The sequence below is a fragment of the Rhagoletis zephyria genome, unplaced genomic scaffold (assembly GCF_001687245.7).
Source record: "Rhagoletis zephyria isolate East Lansing unplaced genomic scaffold, Rhagoletis_zephyria_1.1 Rzeph_scaffold_00232, whole genome shotgun sequence".
Classification (NCBI taxonomy): Eukaryota; Metazoa; Arthropoda; class Insecta; order Diptera; family Tephritidae; genus Rhagoletis; species Rhagoletis zephyria.
In genome coordinates, this window is record NW_016157316.1 from 111815 (window position 1) to 130440 (window position 18626).

General features: G+C 32.8%; 1 protein-coding gene across 7 annotated transcripts in view; it reads left to right on the top strand.

Annotated features, from left to right (window-relative positions):
* Positions 1-18626, top strand: part of LOC108358294 (tRNA-dihydrouridine(16/17) synthase [NAD(P)(+)]-like) — a 329073-nt gene that overhangs the window by 76481 nt on the left and 233966 nt on the right. The window contains exon 1 of one of the 7 annotated variants that reach the window (XM_017609533.1): positions 10349-10391. The exons of the other annotated variants lie outside the window; for them this stretch is intronic. Within the exon in view, the coding sequence (XP_017465022.1) occupies positions 10364-10391 (28 nt within the window). The 5' untranslated portion in view covers positions 10349-10363. Of the gene's footprint in view, positions 1-10348; positions 10392-18626 lie in introns of those variants that run through there. 7 annotated transcript variants of the gene reach the window in all.

The following is an 18626-nucleotide window of genomic DNA, read 5'->3' on the forward strand; positions in this document are numbered from 1 at the left end:
TCTAAGGGTGCATGCGATTAATTCGGCATAGGGCTCATTCGAAAGGGCACGATTTAGCCTTTAATTTCTGACATATACAAAGTTTGTAGCACGTCAGGGTTCAGCTCTACAATTTTTCGAAAATGTCCAAAAACGCTGTTTTTAGGGGTTTCAACCCCTTTTTTCTCGAAAACGTGACGCGATGGGAAGTTTTGGACCCCAGATTCGTGTTCAGCACGAAAAATCCGTTCGGAAACACCAGGTCCCGTCCCGTCATGGAAAGTAGATAATCGAATAATAGTGGTTTATCTACTACTAGTCGACACTCGCAAAAGGGGCGATAAACATATATACATAGATATATATGGCATTATTAATTTGCCGATTCTGAATATTATTGCAAAACTTGAATATCTGTTCGAAAATTTGGAGTAAAATATATGTTTTCGAAAAATTGCGTAATTTAATTTAACCTTTCAGAATTGTCTGCTATATTCAAGATCAATTAGAAGCTATTGGTGTCAATAAAACATATTTTGAAAATGCCCTATGCAACTATACTTTTTTTTATTATTTTATTTTTTTTTTTATAAATATACAGAACCACCCTTTTTTGCTAATGGAAGTTCCTCTCTTCTAAATGTCCTTTTGCGCGGAAAGAATTTCACGCTTTCATAAAATGATGGTATTTCTCCGAAGGTATATCCAACAAATTCATAACCCAAATGCATGCTGTAGGCAGTGTTGCCATATTCATGATTTGAACTATAAATTACAGTTTTTAGACAAGCTTAGTTTTTACATTATCTCATAGAACTAATTACGTTTTTTCAGAATTTTAGATTCAACAAATAATTTGGAATTAAATAAAAAATTTAAATTTGTCAAGCTTAAAAATCTGATTTTGAGATATTTTTAGCTAAAAGGGCCGTAGAGGTACAACAGTTATACTTTTGCGAAAAAGAGTTTCAGCTGTAGCCACAGCAAATATGTAAAGAATATTTTTCCAAATGATTTTAAACCTGGTGTGCCCAACCAAATTAATTAACGGTATAATTTACGGATTTATATCTATAAGTCGGCTGTAACATAGTATAATCCTGGGTATTAGATGTATATTGATTTATTTATTGTTAACTAAGATCTTTTTATACAAATCCAACGGTAGTATTATATACAAATACCTTTCTAATACAAAGTCCGGTATAATCTGTAATGAGCCAGAGCATATACTTGTGAATTTTGAGAAGGTCTGGTACATTAAACTGAAAAGGGAAGAAATAAGAGGTCTCTATGTTCTTTTATGCCCGAGGTATATACTAGAACACCTTTGAAACAAATATGTATTATATTCAGATATCAGTTTACTTTAGTATCGACGTTTACTTGGAGCAGCCGAACGTATTGCCGTGCACATCGGCGCAGTCAATATAAGATTATAAGCCGCTGGGAAATTTTTGTGTTTTTATACCCGAGCGCACTTGTGCACAAGGGTATATCAATTTTGTTCACATAACGGTTGTTTGTAACAGCCAAAACGAATCGAGATAGATATAGACAAATGTATACATAAATGCTCAGAATGAATAGAGAAATGGATTAAGCCATGTTTTTCTGTCCGTCCGTCTGTCCGTTCGTCCGTGTACACGATAACTCGAGCAAAAATTGAGATATCTCAACGAAATTTGGTATGTAGGTTTCCATTTATCCAAGGCAGGTTGGTATTGAAAATGGGCGAAATCGGACTGTAACCACGCCCTGTTCCCATATAACGGTAATTTTCAGAAATACGAAAACTGCGATATTTTAGTAACTACTGGAGGTTATTCACTCAAAATTGATATTTACAATAAGTTTTAGACGAACAATAAGAATATTATAAATTTTCGAAAAATGGGCGTAGCCACGCCCACTTATGGTTACATGTGTATATCTTGGTAACCGCTACACCAATTTCTTCCAAACTTGGCACTGTTGTTGGCCTTCGCACAACATACCAAATGGCCGAAAATTTTTAAAATCGGACAATAACCACGCCCACATCCCATATAACGGTAATTTAGGGAAATACAAAATCTTCGATAAATCAGTAAATATTAAAGCTAATTTATTCAAAATTTATGCTTGCAATAATTCTTAACCAAGAAATACGTTTATGATAAAATTTGGGAAAATGGGCGTGGCACCGCCCACTTATGATCACATATATGTATCTCGGTAACCGGTCTACCAATTTGTACCAAACTCGGTATGGTTATTGTGCTTGCCACATAAAAGCAAAGCGTTTAAAGCGGACTAAAATTGAGGCCGCTTTTCATGTAACGGTAAATTTCAGAAATGCTTGAAACTTCAAAATTTCGAAATCTAAGGACTCTAGTTTACTCAAAATTGATACGCCCCGGCTTATCATGTAGCGGTAGCTTTCGGTAAGGTGAAAAACATATATTTAATACGTGCGCCGGGTATTTAATGTTAGACTTCCTTACTTGTTTTAGAATATTTTTGGACATATTTTTTGAAATGTTGCAAAAAATGCAGTTTTTTGTATAGATAAAATAACTTTGCTAATATAAATAACAGACAACATTTTTATTTGCAAGTTTGCAAATGTAAAATTTTTCATAATTCATAATTTTTTATTTTTATTGCCTGTAACACACAGCCCTACTGTGCGATTATTCGATTACTCGAAACGATGAATAATCCAATTACTTGAAAGATGATTACTAAAAAAAAATTAATTTTGCTCGTTAAAAGAGTTTGCTTTGGAAAATGCTTATTTTCTTTTTTACATTCCGTATATGAAAAAAAAATTTCATTTAAATTTTTGAAAACAGAAACGTTGTTTTCAAAGTATCAAGGAACTTCAACTGCTTTATATGTAAACAGTACTTTGAAATGTTGATTACTCACTTTACTCATAATGTTGATAAAGCAAATTACTCAAATATTTTAGTTTTTGGTTAATCAAAAATCTTGATTACTCGAGTAACTGAACTTTTGAGTAATCATAACTTCCAATTAACCGAATAATTGAGTTATTTACTTTACGATTAATTAAAATTTTGAATAATCAATTAATCGCACAGCCCTACTGTAAGTAAAAACAGGGGAATTCTCAAAATCAAAGCCCTTGCGTTGACGGATTGTATAACATGCAAACACACAATAACAAAATACATGGGAAACAACATGTCCTATTTTTGCAAAATATGCAACGTCGAAACCCATGCATATATTTTCCATGAAAGCTTAGCAAGATAAAGCGACCCTGTGCTAGCTGTTTAGTTGTTGGAACTGTTACATATTTCGCCCATTCCCCTCATTTCGTTCACTTAATTTTTTTCTGCTGTATCTTGTTATTGTATTTGACACATACTACGTTTATACGCACGTCTTATTTACCTTGCAAAATGGTAAACTTTGCCGTATAAACGCTGAGTTAATTTTTATTTGCAAATAACTAAATAACGCAAATAAGTATTGATTAGTGGTACTATTTGCAAATAAGCGCAATACGCCGTCATTCTTAGGTCTATTTTCTTTTTCGATGGTCATCTTATTGCCTTTTTATAATCAAGATGTTGCCATTTTTAACTTTATTTTCTTTTTCGATGCTCATATTATTGCGTTTTTATAATCAGGTAATATTAGAAAAGAATTTCTCGCCGTCGAATAAACAGTGAGTTAGGTATTTGAAAATTATTTTTATTTGCAAATAGCTTAAATACGTATAAACGTAGTAACAGACTTCCTGCTTACCTATGCATTTTACGATGCAGAAAATGAAGATTGCGCCATTCGGGGACCGCTAACCCTCTTTTCATCGATTTGAAAGCGTCCACCCATTCGTTGACGTCTCATAATACTCTTGTTTACATTCACTGTTGCCAACTTGGTGCTTTTCGCACTAAATTGAGTGCGTATTCAAAACGCGAAAATATTTGAGTTTTGTGCTTGATGCTTTTGTTTTTAGTTTGGACACCAAATTTGTAAATCAAAAAAACTGGGAGCAAAACTTATAGCAGTGGTAAATGTTGTAAGCAACTTTACAAAAATGGAAACAATATCATGGCACCATGGAAATCATAAGCGAGAGAGTATATGTTTGCCAACCAAATATGTGGCAGTACCTTCAATCATACCAGAAAAAATCGACCGTCGAGCAAGTAACATTGATCTTTATTAATTTGAATCGGCAATAAAATTGTTTAATGCATATAAAGTCCATTAAATACACCAATACAAATTTTGTGCTTTTTGGAGGATAAACGCAATTTTTCTTGAGCAACGTGCAAGACTGTGAGAATACGCCTGATATGTTTTTGTTATTTCAGTAAACTAAAACTATTTTTATTATTATTTATGTTAACTCAGTTTAATAAATAAACAATTAAAATACAATATTATATGTTATACCTTATTTATTTATACAACTTTCCGCCTATTTTGTATGTGGGTACCCGGGTACTCCGGTTGTACTATTCGTGTAAATTTTTTCAAATTCGAAACTTTCTGGGCTGAAAATAATTATAAAATATTTTAAACGCTTTTCTCCATGCAAAATCAGCCAATCGCACAGTGCTTCCCTTCCATAAAAAATGTGGGCAAAAATACAATTATGGACGGATTTATATGAAAATTCGCATCTTAGTAAAATTGAGGACGCTAAATTCACAAATGCAGTTTGTTTTTGAATAACTTTTACTGTATATACAGTTTAAAGTGGAAAATTTGGGTTCTTGTGGCATTTACATAGGTATGTACATATAGTTCGTTCTATTTTCAAAAGTGAGGTGTCAAATGACAGGGCTTTGCCTGTAGATGTGCAGTAAAGTTTTATTTTTTTGGAAACGGTTACCACCTGTTACTAATTTTATTAAAATTATTTAATCAGTTAAATGAATTAGATATTACAATATAGGTATTAGAGTGGTTCATAAAAACACTCTTTTTGGAAATTCTTAAACGCTACATCAGAATATTGTTATTTGTGATAAAAAAAGAGACACGTATTTTTTTATTTGGAAAAAAAAATTTTCTTAGAGGTCGCGCCGTTCGGTTTTTAATAAAAACGCTGATGTTCTCAATTTTTTTATTTTCTTGACATGTTAAAATGCAGCTAAAAATGTGGTTTTTACATATAATTACTGTGGTATTATTGGGGAACTTTACCTTAATTACACACCTGTCTTGAACAATTGTCATGGGTTGGAACTTGTTACCAGGGGGTTTCCGGGGTTGCTGATTAGGAATCTGAAGTCAGTTTTTCGAAATTCAAAATGGCGGATCCAAATTGGCGGCCCATTTTTTTTTTAAATGATTGGATTTGTTTGAAACCCGGTACTCGAGAGGGCATATTTAGCAAAAATAAGTGAAGAGTAAAAACATTCCTGAGATAATTTAAGAGTCCAGTAATTTAAAAGGAATGTAATAAAAAAAAATCACTGATTGGAAATGTATGTATTTGTAATAAAATAAAAAATACGATGTTATAAACCTTTGGTTTTACACAATTATTATTTTAGTTTAACTAAATTTGACTTTGCAAGCTGAAACCTTCTTAAACCTCTTTCGTCTGATTCCCATATGGTGATGCCTATCTATTTCAATAACAATTCTTTAATTCCAATGGAATTTGATTTTTTTTTCTACATGTACATAGTTAAGAAATAAACCCTTTTCATACACATTTCGATTGATACCCATCTCGTAATAATTAATTTAACTTATTAAAGAATGTGAATTTAATTTGAAATTTATATATTGTTACTTCCTACTAAAATTAAAATGTTGAGGGCCTGGCGCTGATGGATGGGTGAACAGGTGAAGGTGTAATTGAAGGAGTAATATATGTCGCTATTAATAAATTTTTGTAATAATCTTATCTACCGTTATGTGGGCGGTCTACTTTTTTCCAACAATTTAACCCTTCGAATCCCACCAGAACGGACCTGTTTAAAAAATGGCTTATATACGGTTAAAATTTTCACCAATATATTTAGCGCCAAATTTTACTAAGAATAGCCGAATGTAATGAAAAATATAACTAATTTTCACCATATTGGGGAAACTTTTACATAGAAAACATTGCGATGCGATGGGGCAACACCTTCCTGGGTTTTGACCACCACTTATGAATGCTTACGTAATTTTCACCCATCCACCTAGTACTTGTATATGTACGTCTGTGGGACCCCAGAATAAAATAACTTGCGATTGTAAAAATTAGCAAACAAAAGTTTTGCTTTTTATTAAAAGTCTGTTTAAAAATATTCAACTATTTATTAAAGAAAGCATATACAAGAAAATTTTCTTCTGATTTATTAGCGTTAAAGTTTTTGATGCGTGATAACTTTTTGTTGGAGTATTGTTGTAGTATTGAAAAAAATTTACTGCTGCGCAGAAAAATCGTCAGATTACCAATGTTCGACACTAATTTAAAAATAGCGTTATTTCAATGTGCATACATTATGAAAATTTTGTATAAAATCACTCAGGCGCCGAACGCCGCCGCAGAGTTAGGAAAATATAGCGTGAGGAATGACAAAAAACGACGGCGGCGGCGTAGCTCGGCGGCATAAACCTCTAATATATACCAAAATATAGGTATTGGTGCAGGCTATCGTAAAAAATGGCTTTTTTTGAAAAATGCATTTTTATTTTTTTATGACAAGTGCAATGTCATCTTGATTTTTATGTAAACAAATTTTTAAAGGGGCAGATCGAAAGAACATCATCCATTGCATCGAACAGTTATATAATTATTTTCAAATGCCAATAAAAATACTAATTAGAACGAAAAAATGCATTTTTGATGATATCGACAAATACAAAATACGTATCCGCTTATTTTCCGAGTAGAATAATGTACTAAAATTTCAAGTGTTTCGGACAGATAGGTGCAGTCGACTTGCATGATTTGAGATGTTTCATATGAGGCATTCTTTGTCAACGCCAAATAAAATGACATTATCAATTTGAATGACACATACATTTGTACATATGAGGAATTTTTTTGTCAACGGAAGTCCCCTTCTCGCCAAAATTGGTTTAGGTAAAAAAAATTCGACAAGGCCTTAACATTTTAATAAAAATGAATACTTTTTAATGCCAAGTGGTGTTTTTCTAAATTCAAAATGGCGGATTTAATATGACGGCTAATTTTTAAAATATTCCTTTGATTCCCTTCAGAAATGTTACTCGGTTATTTTGGAGTCGCATATCACGAATCCGGTGTTATATTTAAAAATGGCGGACCCAATATGGCGGATAAATTTTCAAAATTTACTCGGATACTTCTGAAACATGTCACTCGGGGGTTTTTGGGGTAGCTAACCCTATATATACTGTATCCGCCATTTTGAATTTTGAGAAACGCCACTCGACATTAAAAAGTATTTATTTTTATTAAAATTTTAAGGCCTTGCCGGATTTTTTTTTACCTATATCAATTTTGGCGAGAAGGGGACTTCCGTTGACAAAAAAATTCCTCATATGTACAAATGTATGTGTCATTCAAATTGATTATGTCATTTTATTTTAAATGTAGAGTACTTCTAATTATTTATGTTTAACAACATCTCTTTGTTTTTGGATGTTACAGTTTTTTTTTATCAATACAAAATGTGATTTAAGTGTCGATTAAAAAGAATTGTTTTCTTGTTAGTTACGTATTATTTAAGCTGTTTATGTTATTTTTATTTTTTAATAAAATTACTTTATTATGTTATTTTTTTTTTTGTTTTTGAAAAACAAATATAAAACAATGGCTGCAGATTACAACTTTTTGAATGGAATCGTAGAAAAAAAGATTAAATTTTTGTGTATCCAATTTTCTCGGCTGCAAACTTGGTAACCATAATTTTTTCGTAAAATATGTGACCGTTAACAAGATTTTCGCAAAAATTTATTTGTTGTGTCATCTGATGATTCGTTACAGTTCTAGTGGCACGTGGACCAATGCAGACTTTTAGCTTGTTTTGGATGGCGCATTCAAAAATCCACTTTCCGCTAATTATGCTGAAGCATGGGCTTTTTCGTCTTTATCCCCTGGAATGAAAATTAGAGATATGTTTGGCGTTCCACACCATGCCCATTTTTCTTTTAACTAATCTTTTTATGTTAAATATGTAAAAGTCGTAAAAAGCAAGCTTTTCAGTACCGGGTCGGCAAAATGACCGTGCGGGTCAATTACAAGGTCATATCAGGGTGAACGTGGTTTTTGTTTTAACCGGTAATCCTCATTTTCACTTTTTAGGTCGAATTCCGAAATGACGAAAAATTATGCCTTCAGATAACATATAATATGGGGGGTCCAGTAACATGATATAGCCCCAAGTGGCATAACCAAAATTTTAAAATTTGGAATTACGTCATTACCTATACACTCCTTGTAAAGTGACATAAACCCAATGTTTTTTCTTGGGGTTATGTTACTATATGTATAAGGAGTGACATATTTCAAAACGAAATGTAATTTAACAAACCAAAAGAATTTGAAATGTGCAAGAGTAAAGATAAAATGCATTTTTATCAAACCAACGTAATAGAAGCTGGTTTTGCCTACACCCATTCTTTTGCAACCGAGCTACAAAAGAACACTCGCAACAACACAAACTCGGTTATTTATCCGAGTTCAGCCAGGTCGGTTAAAACATACGTGACCTGAAGAGTAGTGTTGTTAAGTGAAAAAAGCGCTCGATTCACAATGTTAAAGGGAAAGTGGAGAGGGAATTTTTTTTTTCGTACATACATGATATATATTTTAAATAAGTATATATATTACGCAAATACATCGCATTATTACTAATTTCTATTGTTTTTTCTGTCTAAATCCCGTTGAACTAATCACATGTTTCTTGCCAGCTACCAGCAGGGTTGCTTAAGTTGCCAAAAGGAAATTTTACCCGAGTTGAGCGTTCTTTTGTCGCTCGCTTACAAAAAAATGCAGCTACTATTTACTTGTCAACGCCTATAGGCGATCTAATGTTACAACATATACATATGTATTTATGTATGTACATATGTATAAATAAGAATCATTACTTACTAGACGCCACGTTTGCTGTGGTTCACGATGTGGGTAGAAGCAATTTTTTATTATGTATGTACATTAGGGTGGCCCAAAAATGTGACAAAGTAAAGTCGAAATATTTATGCTCTCACCCCCTTCGATTATTTTATACCAAAGAAATATACCCTTATTTTTTTATTTTGAAATCAAAAAATATTTAAAAATATTGTTTTCAAGAATTCTATATCATTTCTACGAAAAATTTTGTTTTTCCCATATAAAAATACATGGAAAACTTTGAGCGCTTTGAGCGACCTCTAAATATTTTTTGATTTCAAAATAAAAAATGGGGGTATACTTTTTTCAATATAGAAGAATCCTAGGGGGTGAGAGCATTACAATTCTGACTTTATTCTTTTTGGACCACCCTATTGCACATGGTGACAGGTAATAAGATCAACGGATATAAGTTCAATTGACTTTATTTCCCACTCTGGTGCTAAATAAAGTGAATTGACATTATTACCTTTTCAAAAGCGAAATAAAATCCATTGACATTATTGCTATTTCAAACACTAAATTTGCTTAGCTTCGCGGCGGCCCGCGTCCGCGCGCCGCAGTAAAAGAGCATATAATTTGTGTTTGAAAAGTGTGTGAAAACCAATCAATTCACTTCCATGATCTCGGTTCCGATATTAAAAAATCAATAATTGTTTATACCCGCATTTTGGCACATAGGCTTGAATGTGCCATCTAATAAATAGTGTCGTCGTTCTCCTTAGCTGCTTTTAAATGATGTCGCAAATTGCTGGCGGAGACATGAATACAGTGTTAGAAAATTCCTTTTCTATAATTGTTTCCTTATAGAAAGGTTGGTTTCTTTTCCACCTTAGAGATTCCGAATTCGTTCAAAATATGTAAATTTAAAACACAGAATTCTTTCAGTGTTCCTCTGGGGTTTTTGGACATGTACTGTTTCTTCAATTTAATAGTGTTCGCTTTATTTTTGTGGAAACGGAACATGTTTTGCAAGTTCTGCATCATTTCTACACTCTTTCTTCAAATATTTCTCGTATTCCAGGTGCGTTTTGCGTTTGGTTTTTCGCATCGTGTTTTTACTATGTTCGTAATTTTAAAGTTTTTAATAAAATCAATTGGTGGTAGTTCATGATTGTGTGTGGATTAATAGCACCACACTGAGGATTTGGCAATAACCTTTTCATCTATTAAAAAACAACACTTACGGGGCAATTTTTATTGTAACAACAACAGTTTTTCTATGAATCGACATACTTTAAGCAGTGTTGACGCAGGGTGCGAAATAAAGCCAATTGACCTTATTTTCGTTGATATTGTTATCTGTCACCAATGTACATACGTCGGGCAAGAAAACCATGTAAGTTATATTATTTATATTAAAAAAAAGTGCCGCGAAAATTTAAAAAAAAAAATTTCACCATAGATTAAAATGTAGTTTTTTTTTTGTTTTTTTTTTTTAGGTGCCGCACATATGGACAAAGTGACTTATTACGACGACAAAAATAGAAAAAAACAAAATTCTGTAAATCTAATCACACATACTTTTATAATACTCTTTATAAAACAGTCCACAATGTAACATACAAATTTTGACTTTTAACGGAACTCAGTAGCTTTAGTAGAAGCCCAAAGCAGGATTTTCTATCGTGCGGCAAATTAAATAATTTTATGTTTGAAGTGGTGATAAAATAATTTCGCTTATAACTTTATTCTTATTAATAAATATCAGTTGTGTCAAAATGGATAGTGAGGCGTCACTTAAGTACTTTATTTTGCGATTTTTGTTTATAATAGTTGTTTATAGAATGGTTATAAACAGAGACCCAGAATAATAATTATTTCATGGTGGAGTTTTAAAAAAGTCATCCAAATTTTCGTGAGAATTATAAAAGCCTTTTGATAACAATTATGAGTGGGAAACAATTTTGTATATAGTCGCGAACGGGTCCCAAGCCCGAACTGGTCTCCAACTAATCCTGAAATGCTCCTGACCAAGTCCCGTCTTTTAACACTTAAACAATTTTTTCGCGCTCATGATAATTATGAAAAGACTTTTATAAAATAAGGCTTAAAATAAAAGTCGTTGAAGACTTAAAAATATTTATCTCAATGTTATTATTATGAAAAAACTTTTATAATATAAGTCTTAAAATAAAAGTCTTTGAAAACTTAAAAACATTTATCTCTCTGATAATTATTATGAAAGGCCTTTATAATATAAGTCCTTGAATAATAATTATAGATGACTCGAAAAATATTTATCTTAATATAATAATTGTTGATTGACTTTTATTTTTCTCTTATAATAGTTATGTCTCTGGTTATAAATACGTATTTTGTAAAACACTATTTTTTATTTCAAAAGTTTTTAAATTTTTATATTAACTAGAGTTATAAAAAAAAAAGTTCCAAAGAGTACCGACCCCTCTTCAATAGTGGGAAAATCCAACAAATTGCCAATGTAAAAATATCAAGAACTCGTTCGCCCGTTTTCCTCTTCATTAAATACAGCATCCTAATCTGTTTTGTCATCTGAGAGGACTTTTTTCAAAAAGTTCTTTACGAAACTATTTTTATTCATAAAAACTCCATTTTCGGAGGTATTTTCAAATCGGTCCAGCTCACTTAAATCTTAATATTTTTCCCAAATATTTTGGTGAACGGCTTAAAATATAATAAATTTTGTAATCCCGGCGGAAAAACCGCAACTTTTTTGGTGATGCAGTCTAATGTACATATGGGTGTTTCCATGAAAATGTCAACCAGGACTGAAAAAATAAAAACAACTGAAAAGGGGTTTTAAAACGAATTAATAAGAGAAAAATACTCGAATTTTTATATTATAGAAGTCTTTCAGCTTATTGGAATTTTAAAACTCAAAAATGGAAGAGTAAAACTGAATGTCTCTTCGACTCAGTTTTCTCTAATGAAATGAACTATTTTCCCTTTCCTATTAACTAAATTAAGAGATTTGAAACATTACAATTACATCTTAAAATCAAATTTGCAATAACAACTAACTATAAAAATGAGAAAAAGGAGAAGTTAGAGCTCGAATAACGGTAATTTTTTGATTTGCTTCTGATAGTATTCTAATGTCGCGTACGTTATGCAAAAACATTGTTTGTCTATGTCATTTGTATATTGGCAGTCGCAGGTAATGCAGATTACAATTCTAAAGCGAGAATTCTTCTAGTTAAAGATATACAGTAAAATATTCTTTCCAACCGAAGTAAACATATATATTATTACCCTTTAAAGTTTGTCACATACGTTATTGTAAGTACGAAAATTTCAATCAAATACATCAAAACCAATGTTAATTGCAAATTTTCCATTTAAATTATTTAGAATAGTTGTAAAACAATGAAACGGTGGCGAGAAGAGTTCTCAATAAATACATTTTATTACTTACGAGAAAAATTGTCGCGTACGTTATGTCGCGTACGTTATTGTTTTTTTTTTATATAAAACTAGCCAGAGATAATTTCTCTTAAAATATGAAAGGATTGTAAAGGTACATTATTTAGCTTAGTTTAGGAATTTTTAAAGAAAAGAAAAACTCCCATGATTCGCAGACTTTCGCATATATGCGTGTTTCCATGAAAATGTAAACCGAAAATGCAAGCAAATGAATTCAAACGGCTTTATAACTTTAAATTTCGTATTCAGATGGCGGAAAAAGGTTTTGAAAACGCGAAACGGTGGAGAGAAGAACTGAAAAAATTTAATTAAGTATGTGTTACTAGTAAAAATATTGTATGGGGGAAAAGTCTGTCGCGTACGTTATGTCGCGTACGTTATTATATTTTTTTTAATAAAAACTAACCAGAGATAATTTCTATCAAAAAATGGAAGGATTGTAAAGGTACATTATTTAGCTTAGTTTAGGAATTTTTAAAGAAAAGAAAAACTCTCATGATTCGCAGACTTTCGCATATATGTATATGTGCCTTAAAACCACTTCTTTTTTTGTCGCGTACGTTATCACCTGGTTTTGAACGGATATTTTCCACACCAAAGTTTCGAGGCTTCGAGGATGGTTATCGGCTAATAAAAATCTCGATATATAAAAGGGGCGTGGAACTTCCCATACAAAAAGAATTTTCATACTCAATATCTCTGGAAATATTTATGGTAGAGTCCTACAGCTTGGTATGGAGATGTATGAAATCCATCGCATACTCTTGGAGAAAAATTGGAGCTATCGAAAAAGGGGCGTGGCACCTCCCATACAAACCGAATATTCATACTGCATATCTCTGGAAGTGTTCATGGTAGAGTAATGGAACTTGGTATTGGCGCATACGAAATCGATCGCATACTCTTGGAGAAAAAGGGGGCGCGGCACCTCCCTTTCAAACCGAACTTTTTATACTGCATATCTTTAGAAGTGTTTATGGCAGAGTGTTGGAACTTGGTATTGGCGCATATATATACGGTGACCATCCGTCCTGTATTATACGGGACAGTACTCTTTTTTGACCCATTGTCCTGGTAATTAATTTATTTTATACGGGACGCCAAATGTTCTGTATTTCTTTTAATTTCCTGTTTTTGTCACGTATTCGGTGTTCCGACGCCTTAACAGCTCATTAAAATGGCATGCCTATGAACAAGTTTTAAGTGATGTTGGTATATAACTGTAATTTTCTTTATAAACAGTTATTACTTTCTAATATGAATGCCTGTGATTCGAATCGAATACATACAGTGGCCAAAATAGAACTTAGGACACGATATTTTAGTAAGTTTTGGCTATTTTTCCTTAGTTTATTTAATGTTTATTATTTATTTTATGAAAGTAAGGCTCTTTTCCTAACAAAAACCATATAAATAATACCAAATTACCAAACTTTGTGCAAAAAACTATAAAAATTAATTCGGCAATGTTTCACCAAAATTTCAAAATTTTTAATTAGAATTTTTTAGAAAAAAAATCGGTTTGAAGTTTTGTAACTCATTAAAATTTTAAATTGAGTACAATAAAGTGCGAGTGGAAGGTGCTGCTCATTTGCGTCTCTTTCAAAGAAAAAAAAAAAAAAATAAATCCAAAAATGAGTGGTAGGTCTTACCAACTTAAAATTGCACTTTATTATACTAAAAATTAACAAATTATTTTAACAAATTTTACGGTGTAAAATACGGCCGTGAAAATTATCCTACAAATTTATGATGTTACTATAAGGATACTGTTTCAGGGAAAACAGGGTCGAAAAAATTTGCAAAATAATTTTTTGTCCCGTATTCGTAAATATGGTCACCGTACATATACATATATGAAAGCGATCGCATACTCTTGGAGAAAAATTGAACCTATTGGAAAAGGAGGCGTGACACCTCCCTTTCAAACCGAATTTTTCATACTGCATATCTCTGGAAGTATTTATGGTAGAGTATTGCAACATGGCATAGAGATATGTATATGAAATTAATCCCATACTCTTGGATAAAAATTGGAGGTATTGGAAAAGGGCACGTGGCACTTCCCATACAAACCGCATTTTTAAAACTGCATATCTCTGGAAATGTTCATGGTAGAGTACTGGAACTTGGTGTGGAGATATATAAAATCAATCGCATACTCTTTCAGAAAAATTGGAGCTATTGGAAACGAGGGCGTGGTACCTCCCATACAACCCGAATAATTCATACTGCATATTTCTGGAAGCGTTCTTGGTAAAATTTTTGAACTTGGTACGGAAATATGTATATGAAATCAATCACTCATCTATGAAATCAAATACTCATGGAAAAAAATGGAGTTATTGGAAAAGGGGCGTGGCAGCTCCTATATTAACCGAAATTTTCATACTTTACATCTCTGGAAATGTTCATGGTAGAGTACCGGAACGTGGTATGGAGATATGTGAAATCAATCGCATACTCATGAAGAAAAATTCGGACTATTTGAAACGGGGCGTGGCACCTCCCATACAAACCGAATTTTTCATAATAAGCATATCTGGAAGTGTTCATGGTAGAGAACTGGCGTGGCACTTCCCATACAAATCGACTTTTTCTTATTGCATATCTCTAGAATTGTTCTTGGTAGAGTACTGGAACTTGGTGTGGAGATATATGAAATTAATCGCATAGTCATGGAGAAGATATGGAGCTATTGGAAAAGGGGGCGTGACACCTACCATAGAAGCCGAATTTCAACCTGCATATCCCTGGAAGTGTTCATGGTACAGTATTGGAACACTTCGTATGGAGATATATGAAATCAATCCCATACTCATTGAGAAAAATGGTCTCTTTGAAAAGAGGGCGTGGCAAAGTACAAACGTACCGACTTTTACTTATCTTTGAATGTGTATATAATTCTTCCGTATGTTTATTTGTGAGTGAAATTCGAAATGACTGGAGGGATTTTAACGATGTTTTGTGTGTGTGTTTGAGTGGGTCTCTGGATAGTTTACTTTCACAATTTAATCCGCCAGTTGGCGCTGGAGTTGAGTTATTACTAAAAAATCTTTTTTATGATCCGATTTGGCGAATATTCAAAACATGTATTGGAAACGGTAAACGCAGTCCAATTGCAAAAAAGAGCTTCCAGGTGGTGCTGAGGTCGAGTTATTACTAAAAAATCTTTTTTATGATCCGATTTGGCGAATATTCAAAACATGTATTGGAAACGGTAAACGCAGTCCAATTGCAAAAAAGAGCTTCCAGGTGGTGCTGAGGTCGAGTTATTACTAAAAATCGACAAGTGAGAAAAGGTGCCGTGAATGTCAGACTAAATCGATCTGTTGCACCATTGAGCATATCGAACTCTCGTGTGTTACGATGGGCCCAATGGATGTGAACTGCCAATATTATTATGCGTTAAAGCTTCATTCGGATACACCAGGGTTGAGTTGTGCAGTGGTAAGGACCGTTTTCTAATGTAAGCAGTAAAGTTGTCTTTATTAACAGGGCAGATAAATTGTTCCTCACTTTAAAATGTTTTCGTTTTCTTATCTTACCGGTAAAAATAAATTTGTTATTCCGTAGAGTGAAACTTCACCACATTTCCGAGAGTGAAACTTCACTACATTCGTCATAAAATTTCAAAGGCTGGCAATTCATCATTAGCAAAGCTAGAGCAAGAGCAACTGTTAGCAAAAACCAAAACCTTGGTTGAAATATCTAATATATCTGACTCAGGAACCAAATCCAAACCAAAATTTAAAGTTGAGTACACATTTTTAAAGGGTGCGTCGGGTTAGCAACAATTTTTCGATTCGAGAAAATAATGCGCTGATTAGAAGACGAAAACTCGTATATAGAGACGACAAAGTGGCCGGTAATCTAAAGGTTAGATGAGAAAACGGCCCTAAATCGCAAATCATCACCTGTCGAAATACCTTAAAAGCCAGTTTCATGGAAGCAATTGAAAGAAAATTTATTTTTTTAATTGAATTTAATAACAGAACCTGACAGAAAAAAATAATTTTTCACATAAATTGCTGTCGTGAAACTGGCTTTTAAGGTATTTTATCTCAGTCTATGTATGTATATTGTATTTCTGTTGAACAAGGATATGCACCATTTTGAAATTGCCACCAACTATAAGATAAGGTTTTTAGGGCATATTCACTATAGATCCGGATCAGTGTTGCCACCACGGAACTTCTCATGGACATAGCACTTTCGTTCGGTTATTTAAGGCGGCAAACGACCACCAAACCATAGTCTTAGCCGATGAATGTGCCAGTACAAATGTGGATTGTTGGAGAAAATGTTGGACCAAAATGTTTAAATTAAAAACATAATTTTGGGCGGAACGATGTTCGCCGGGTCTGCTAGTATTTTATAAAAGCTATGGATGTCTCCACTATAAGAGTAGTATATTTGAAAATAAGAGAGTTCTACCTTTAAGCTAAGTAATACCTACTTGTTTTACCCCCTAATCGATGGGACCATTTTCCAAAGTTAGCTCACCATTATTAACTGAAAGTTGTGTTCGCTATGACTTATGTAGGAACTGCATCCGGTCATAATCGCTTAGGCTTCACACCTGATTTGCTTGGAATTTTGAGTTTCTCGTTATTTTATTTTATGTGACTTGAAACTATTTTTCGCTATGAGAAAATACTGCAATTGGATGAAATTTGGGTTAACNAAAAATTGTCAAATAAGCATATTTTCATTTTTTTTTTTTTTTTTTTTTTTTTATCTGCAGCCGGATTCCAGCATTCGCTTTCGCTAATTTTGATCGCTAAAAATTTCCAAAAGAATAGCAGGCGTGCCTAACAACATGCAATATATTGTTACACGCCCCTGATACTGCCAGATTTGGCTGATTACACTTTGCTTTTGTTACTTTTCCATCTTGGGTACTTTTAGGCCCCACGGCTTTTAATTTAGAGAATTTTAGCGAAGGAAATTTAGCGTAGCGATTGTCAGAATTCCATTGCTAGATTACTGTATTCCAAGGCGTAACAAGGTAGAAGTGATTTTGACATTTCCCTCTTTTGAACTGCGACTGAAATGTCAACTCTTAACCATATACTATTCAAAATTTAAATTTTTTTTAAATTAAAATTTTCAATTGTGAGCGGTGCGACTGATTTTAAATACATAATAAAATGAAAACGAATTACGGGCAAGAGCAGGACAACAAACTTGTGCGTTATTTTAAACCTCCGAATTGTCAAGTGAAACGACAACGGTGGGCAAATTGCTGCGACGTTTCATAAGGAGACTCTTCACGTGTGCGCGTGACTTTATTTGTCACCCATCGCAGCCGAGTATTTCTAAGCGGACGCGTTTTTTCCCAGGTGCAGGATTTATCATGAAAAGAAAATCTCCCACACATATACATAGATAGACCAAATTTCAAATGGTGGTCTGATAAAATCCAAACCAGAATTCCTTGTTGACATAAGGAAACTGAAAGTAAGTTTTAATAAATTAAATGGAATGGAAATTGCAAAAGCTTACTAGCTAAATTATTGAAGTTAATTTCTGATGTAAATTTAGAAGAAACTAACTTTTTTTTTAATGTCTAATATACTTTACAATTAACTATTTCAATAAAAAATAAATGCTCAAAAATATTGGGATAGTAAAAGCAAGAAAATTGTCAAAACGGTTTTATAAATGAGTGTGTTTCATTTAGTGTGTAATTTTGTGTAAGCATGCATGTCCACATTTACATTAAAATGAACATGCAATAACTAAAATGAAGCTGATTCTAATGAGATTTTAAATATTTTCATATTTACAAAAACTTTTATATAAAAAATATTGAGTTTTAGCAAATATGGTAAATGCATAACAAAGCGTTAATTTCTTTGTTTAAATTTTTTGACATTACAGTCAGCTTTGAGAGAGCTCGACTTAATTCTCACTTCTATTTTGTTGAATATCATATATGTAATAGTCTATATTGGCAGTATCTGTTGAAATAATCTGGCAACCCGAATAGCTGTTGTACACTTTCACTTATGTATTGTGACGAATACTGGGGCAACGCGAAGCGAACAACGAGAAATAGGCAGAATGTTCGAGGAATGACGTAGAATGTTCCACAAAGAGAAACGTCAAGTTGGATGAACACTGCGAACAGCGAGAGAAAGAGAATGAGCGATAAACTTCAGAA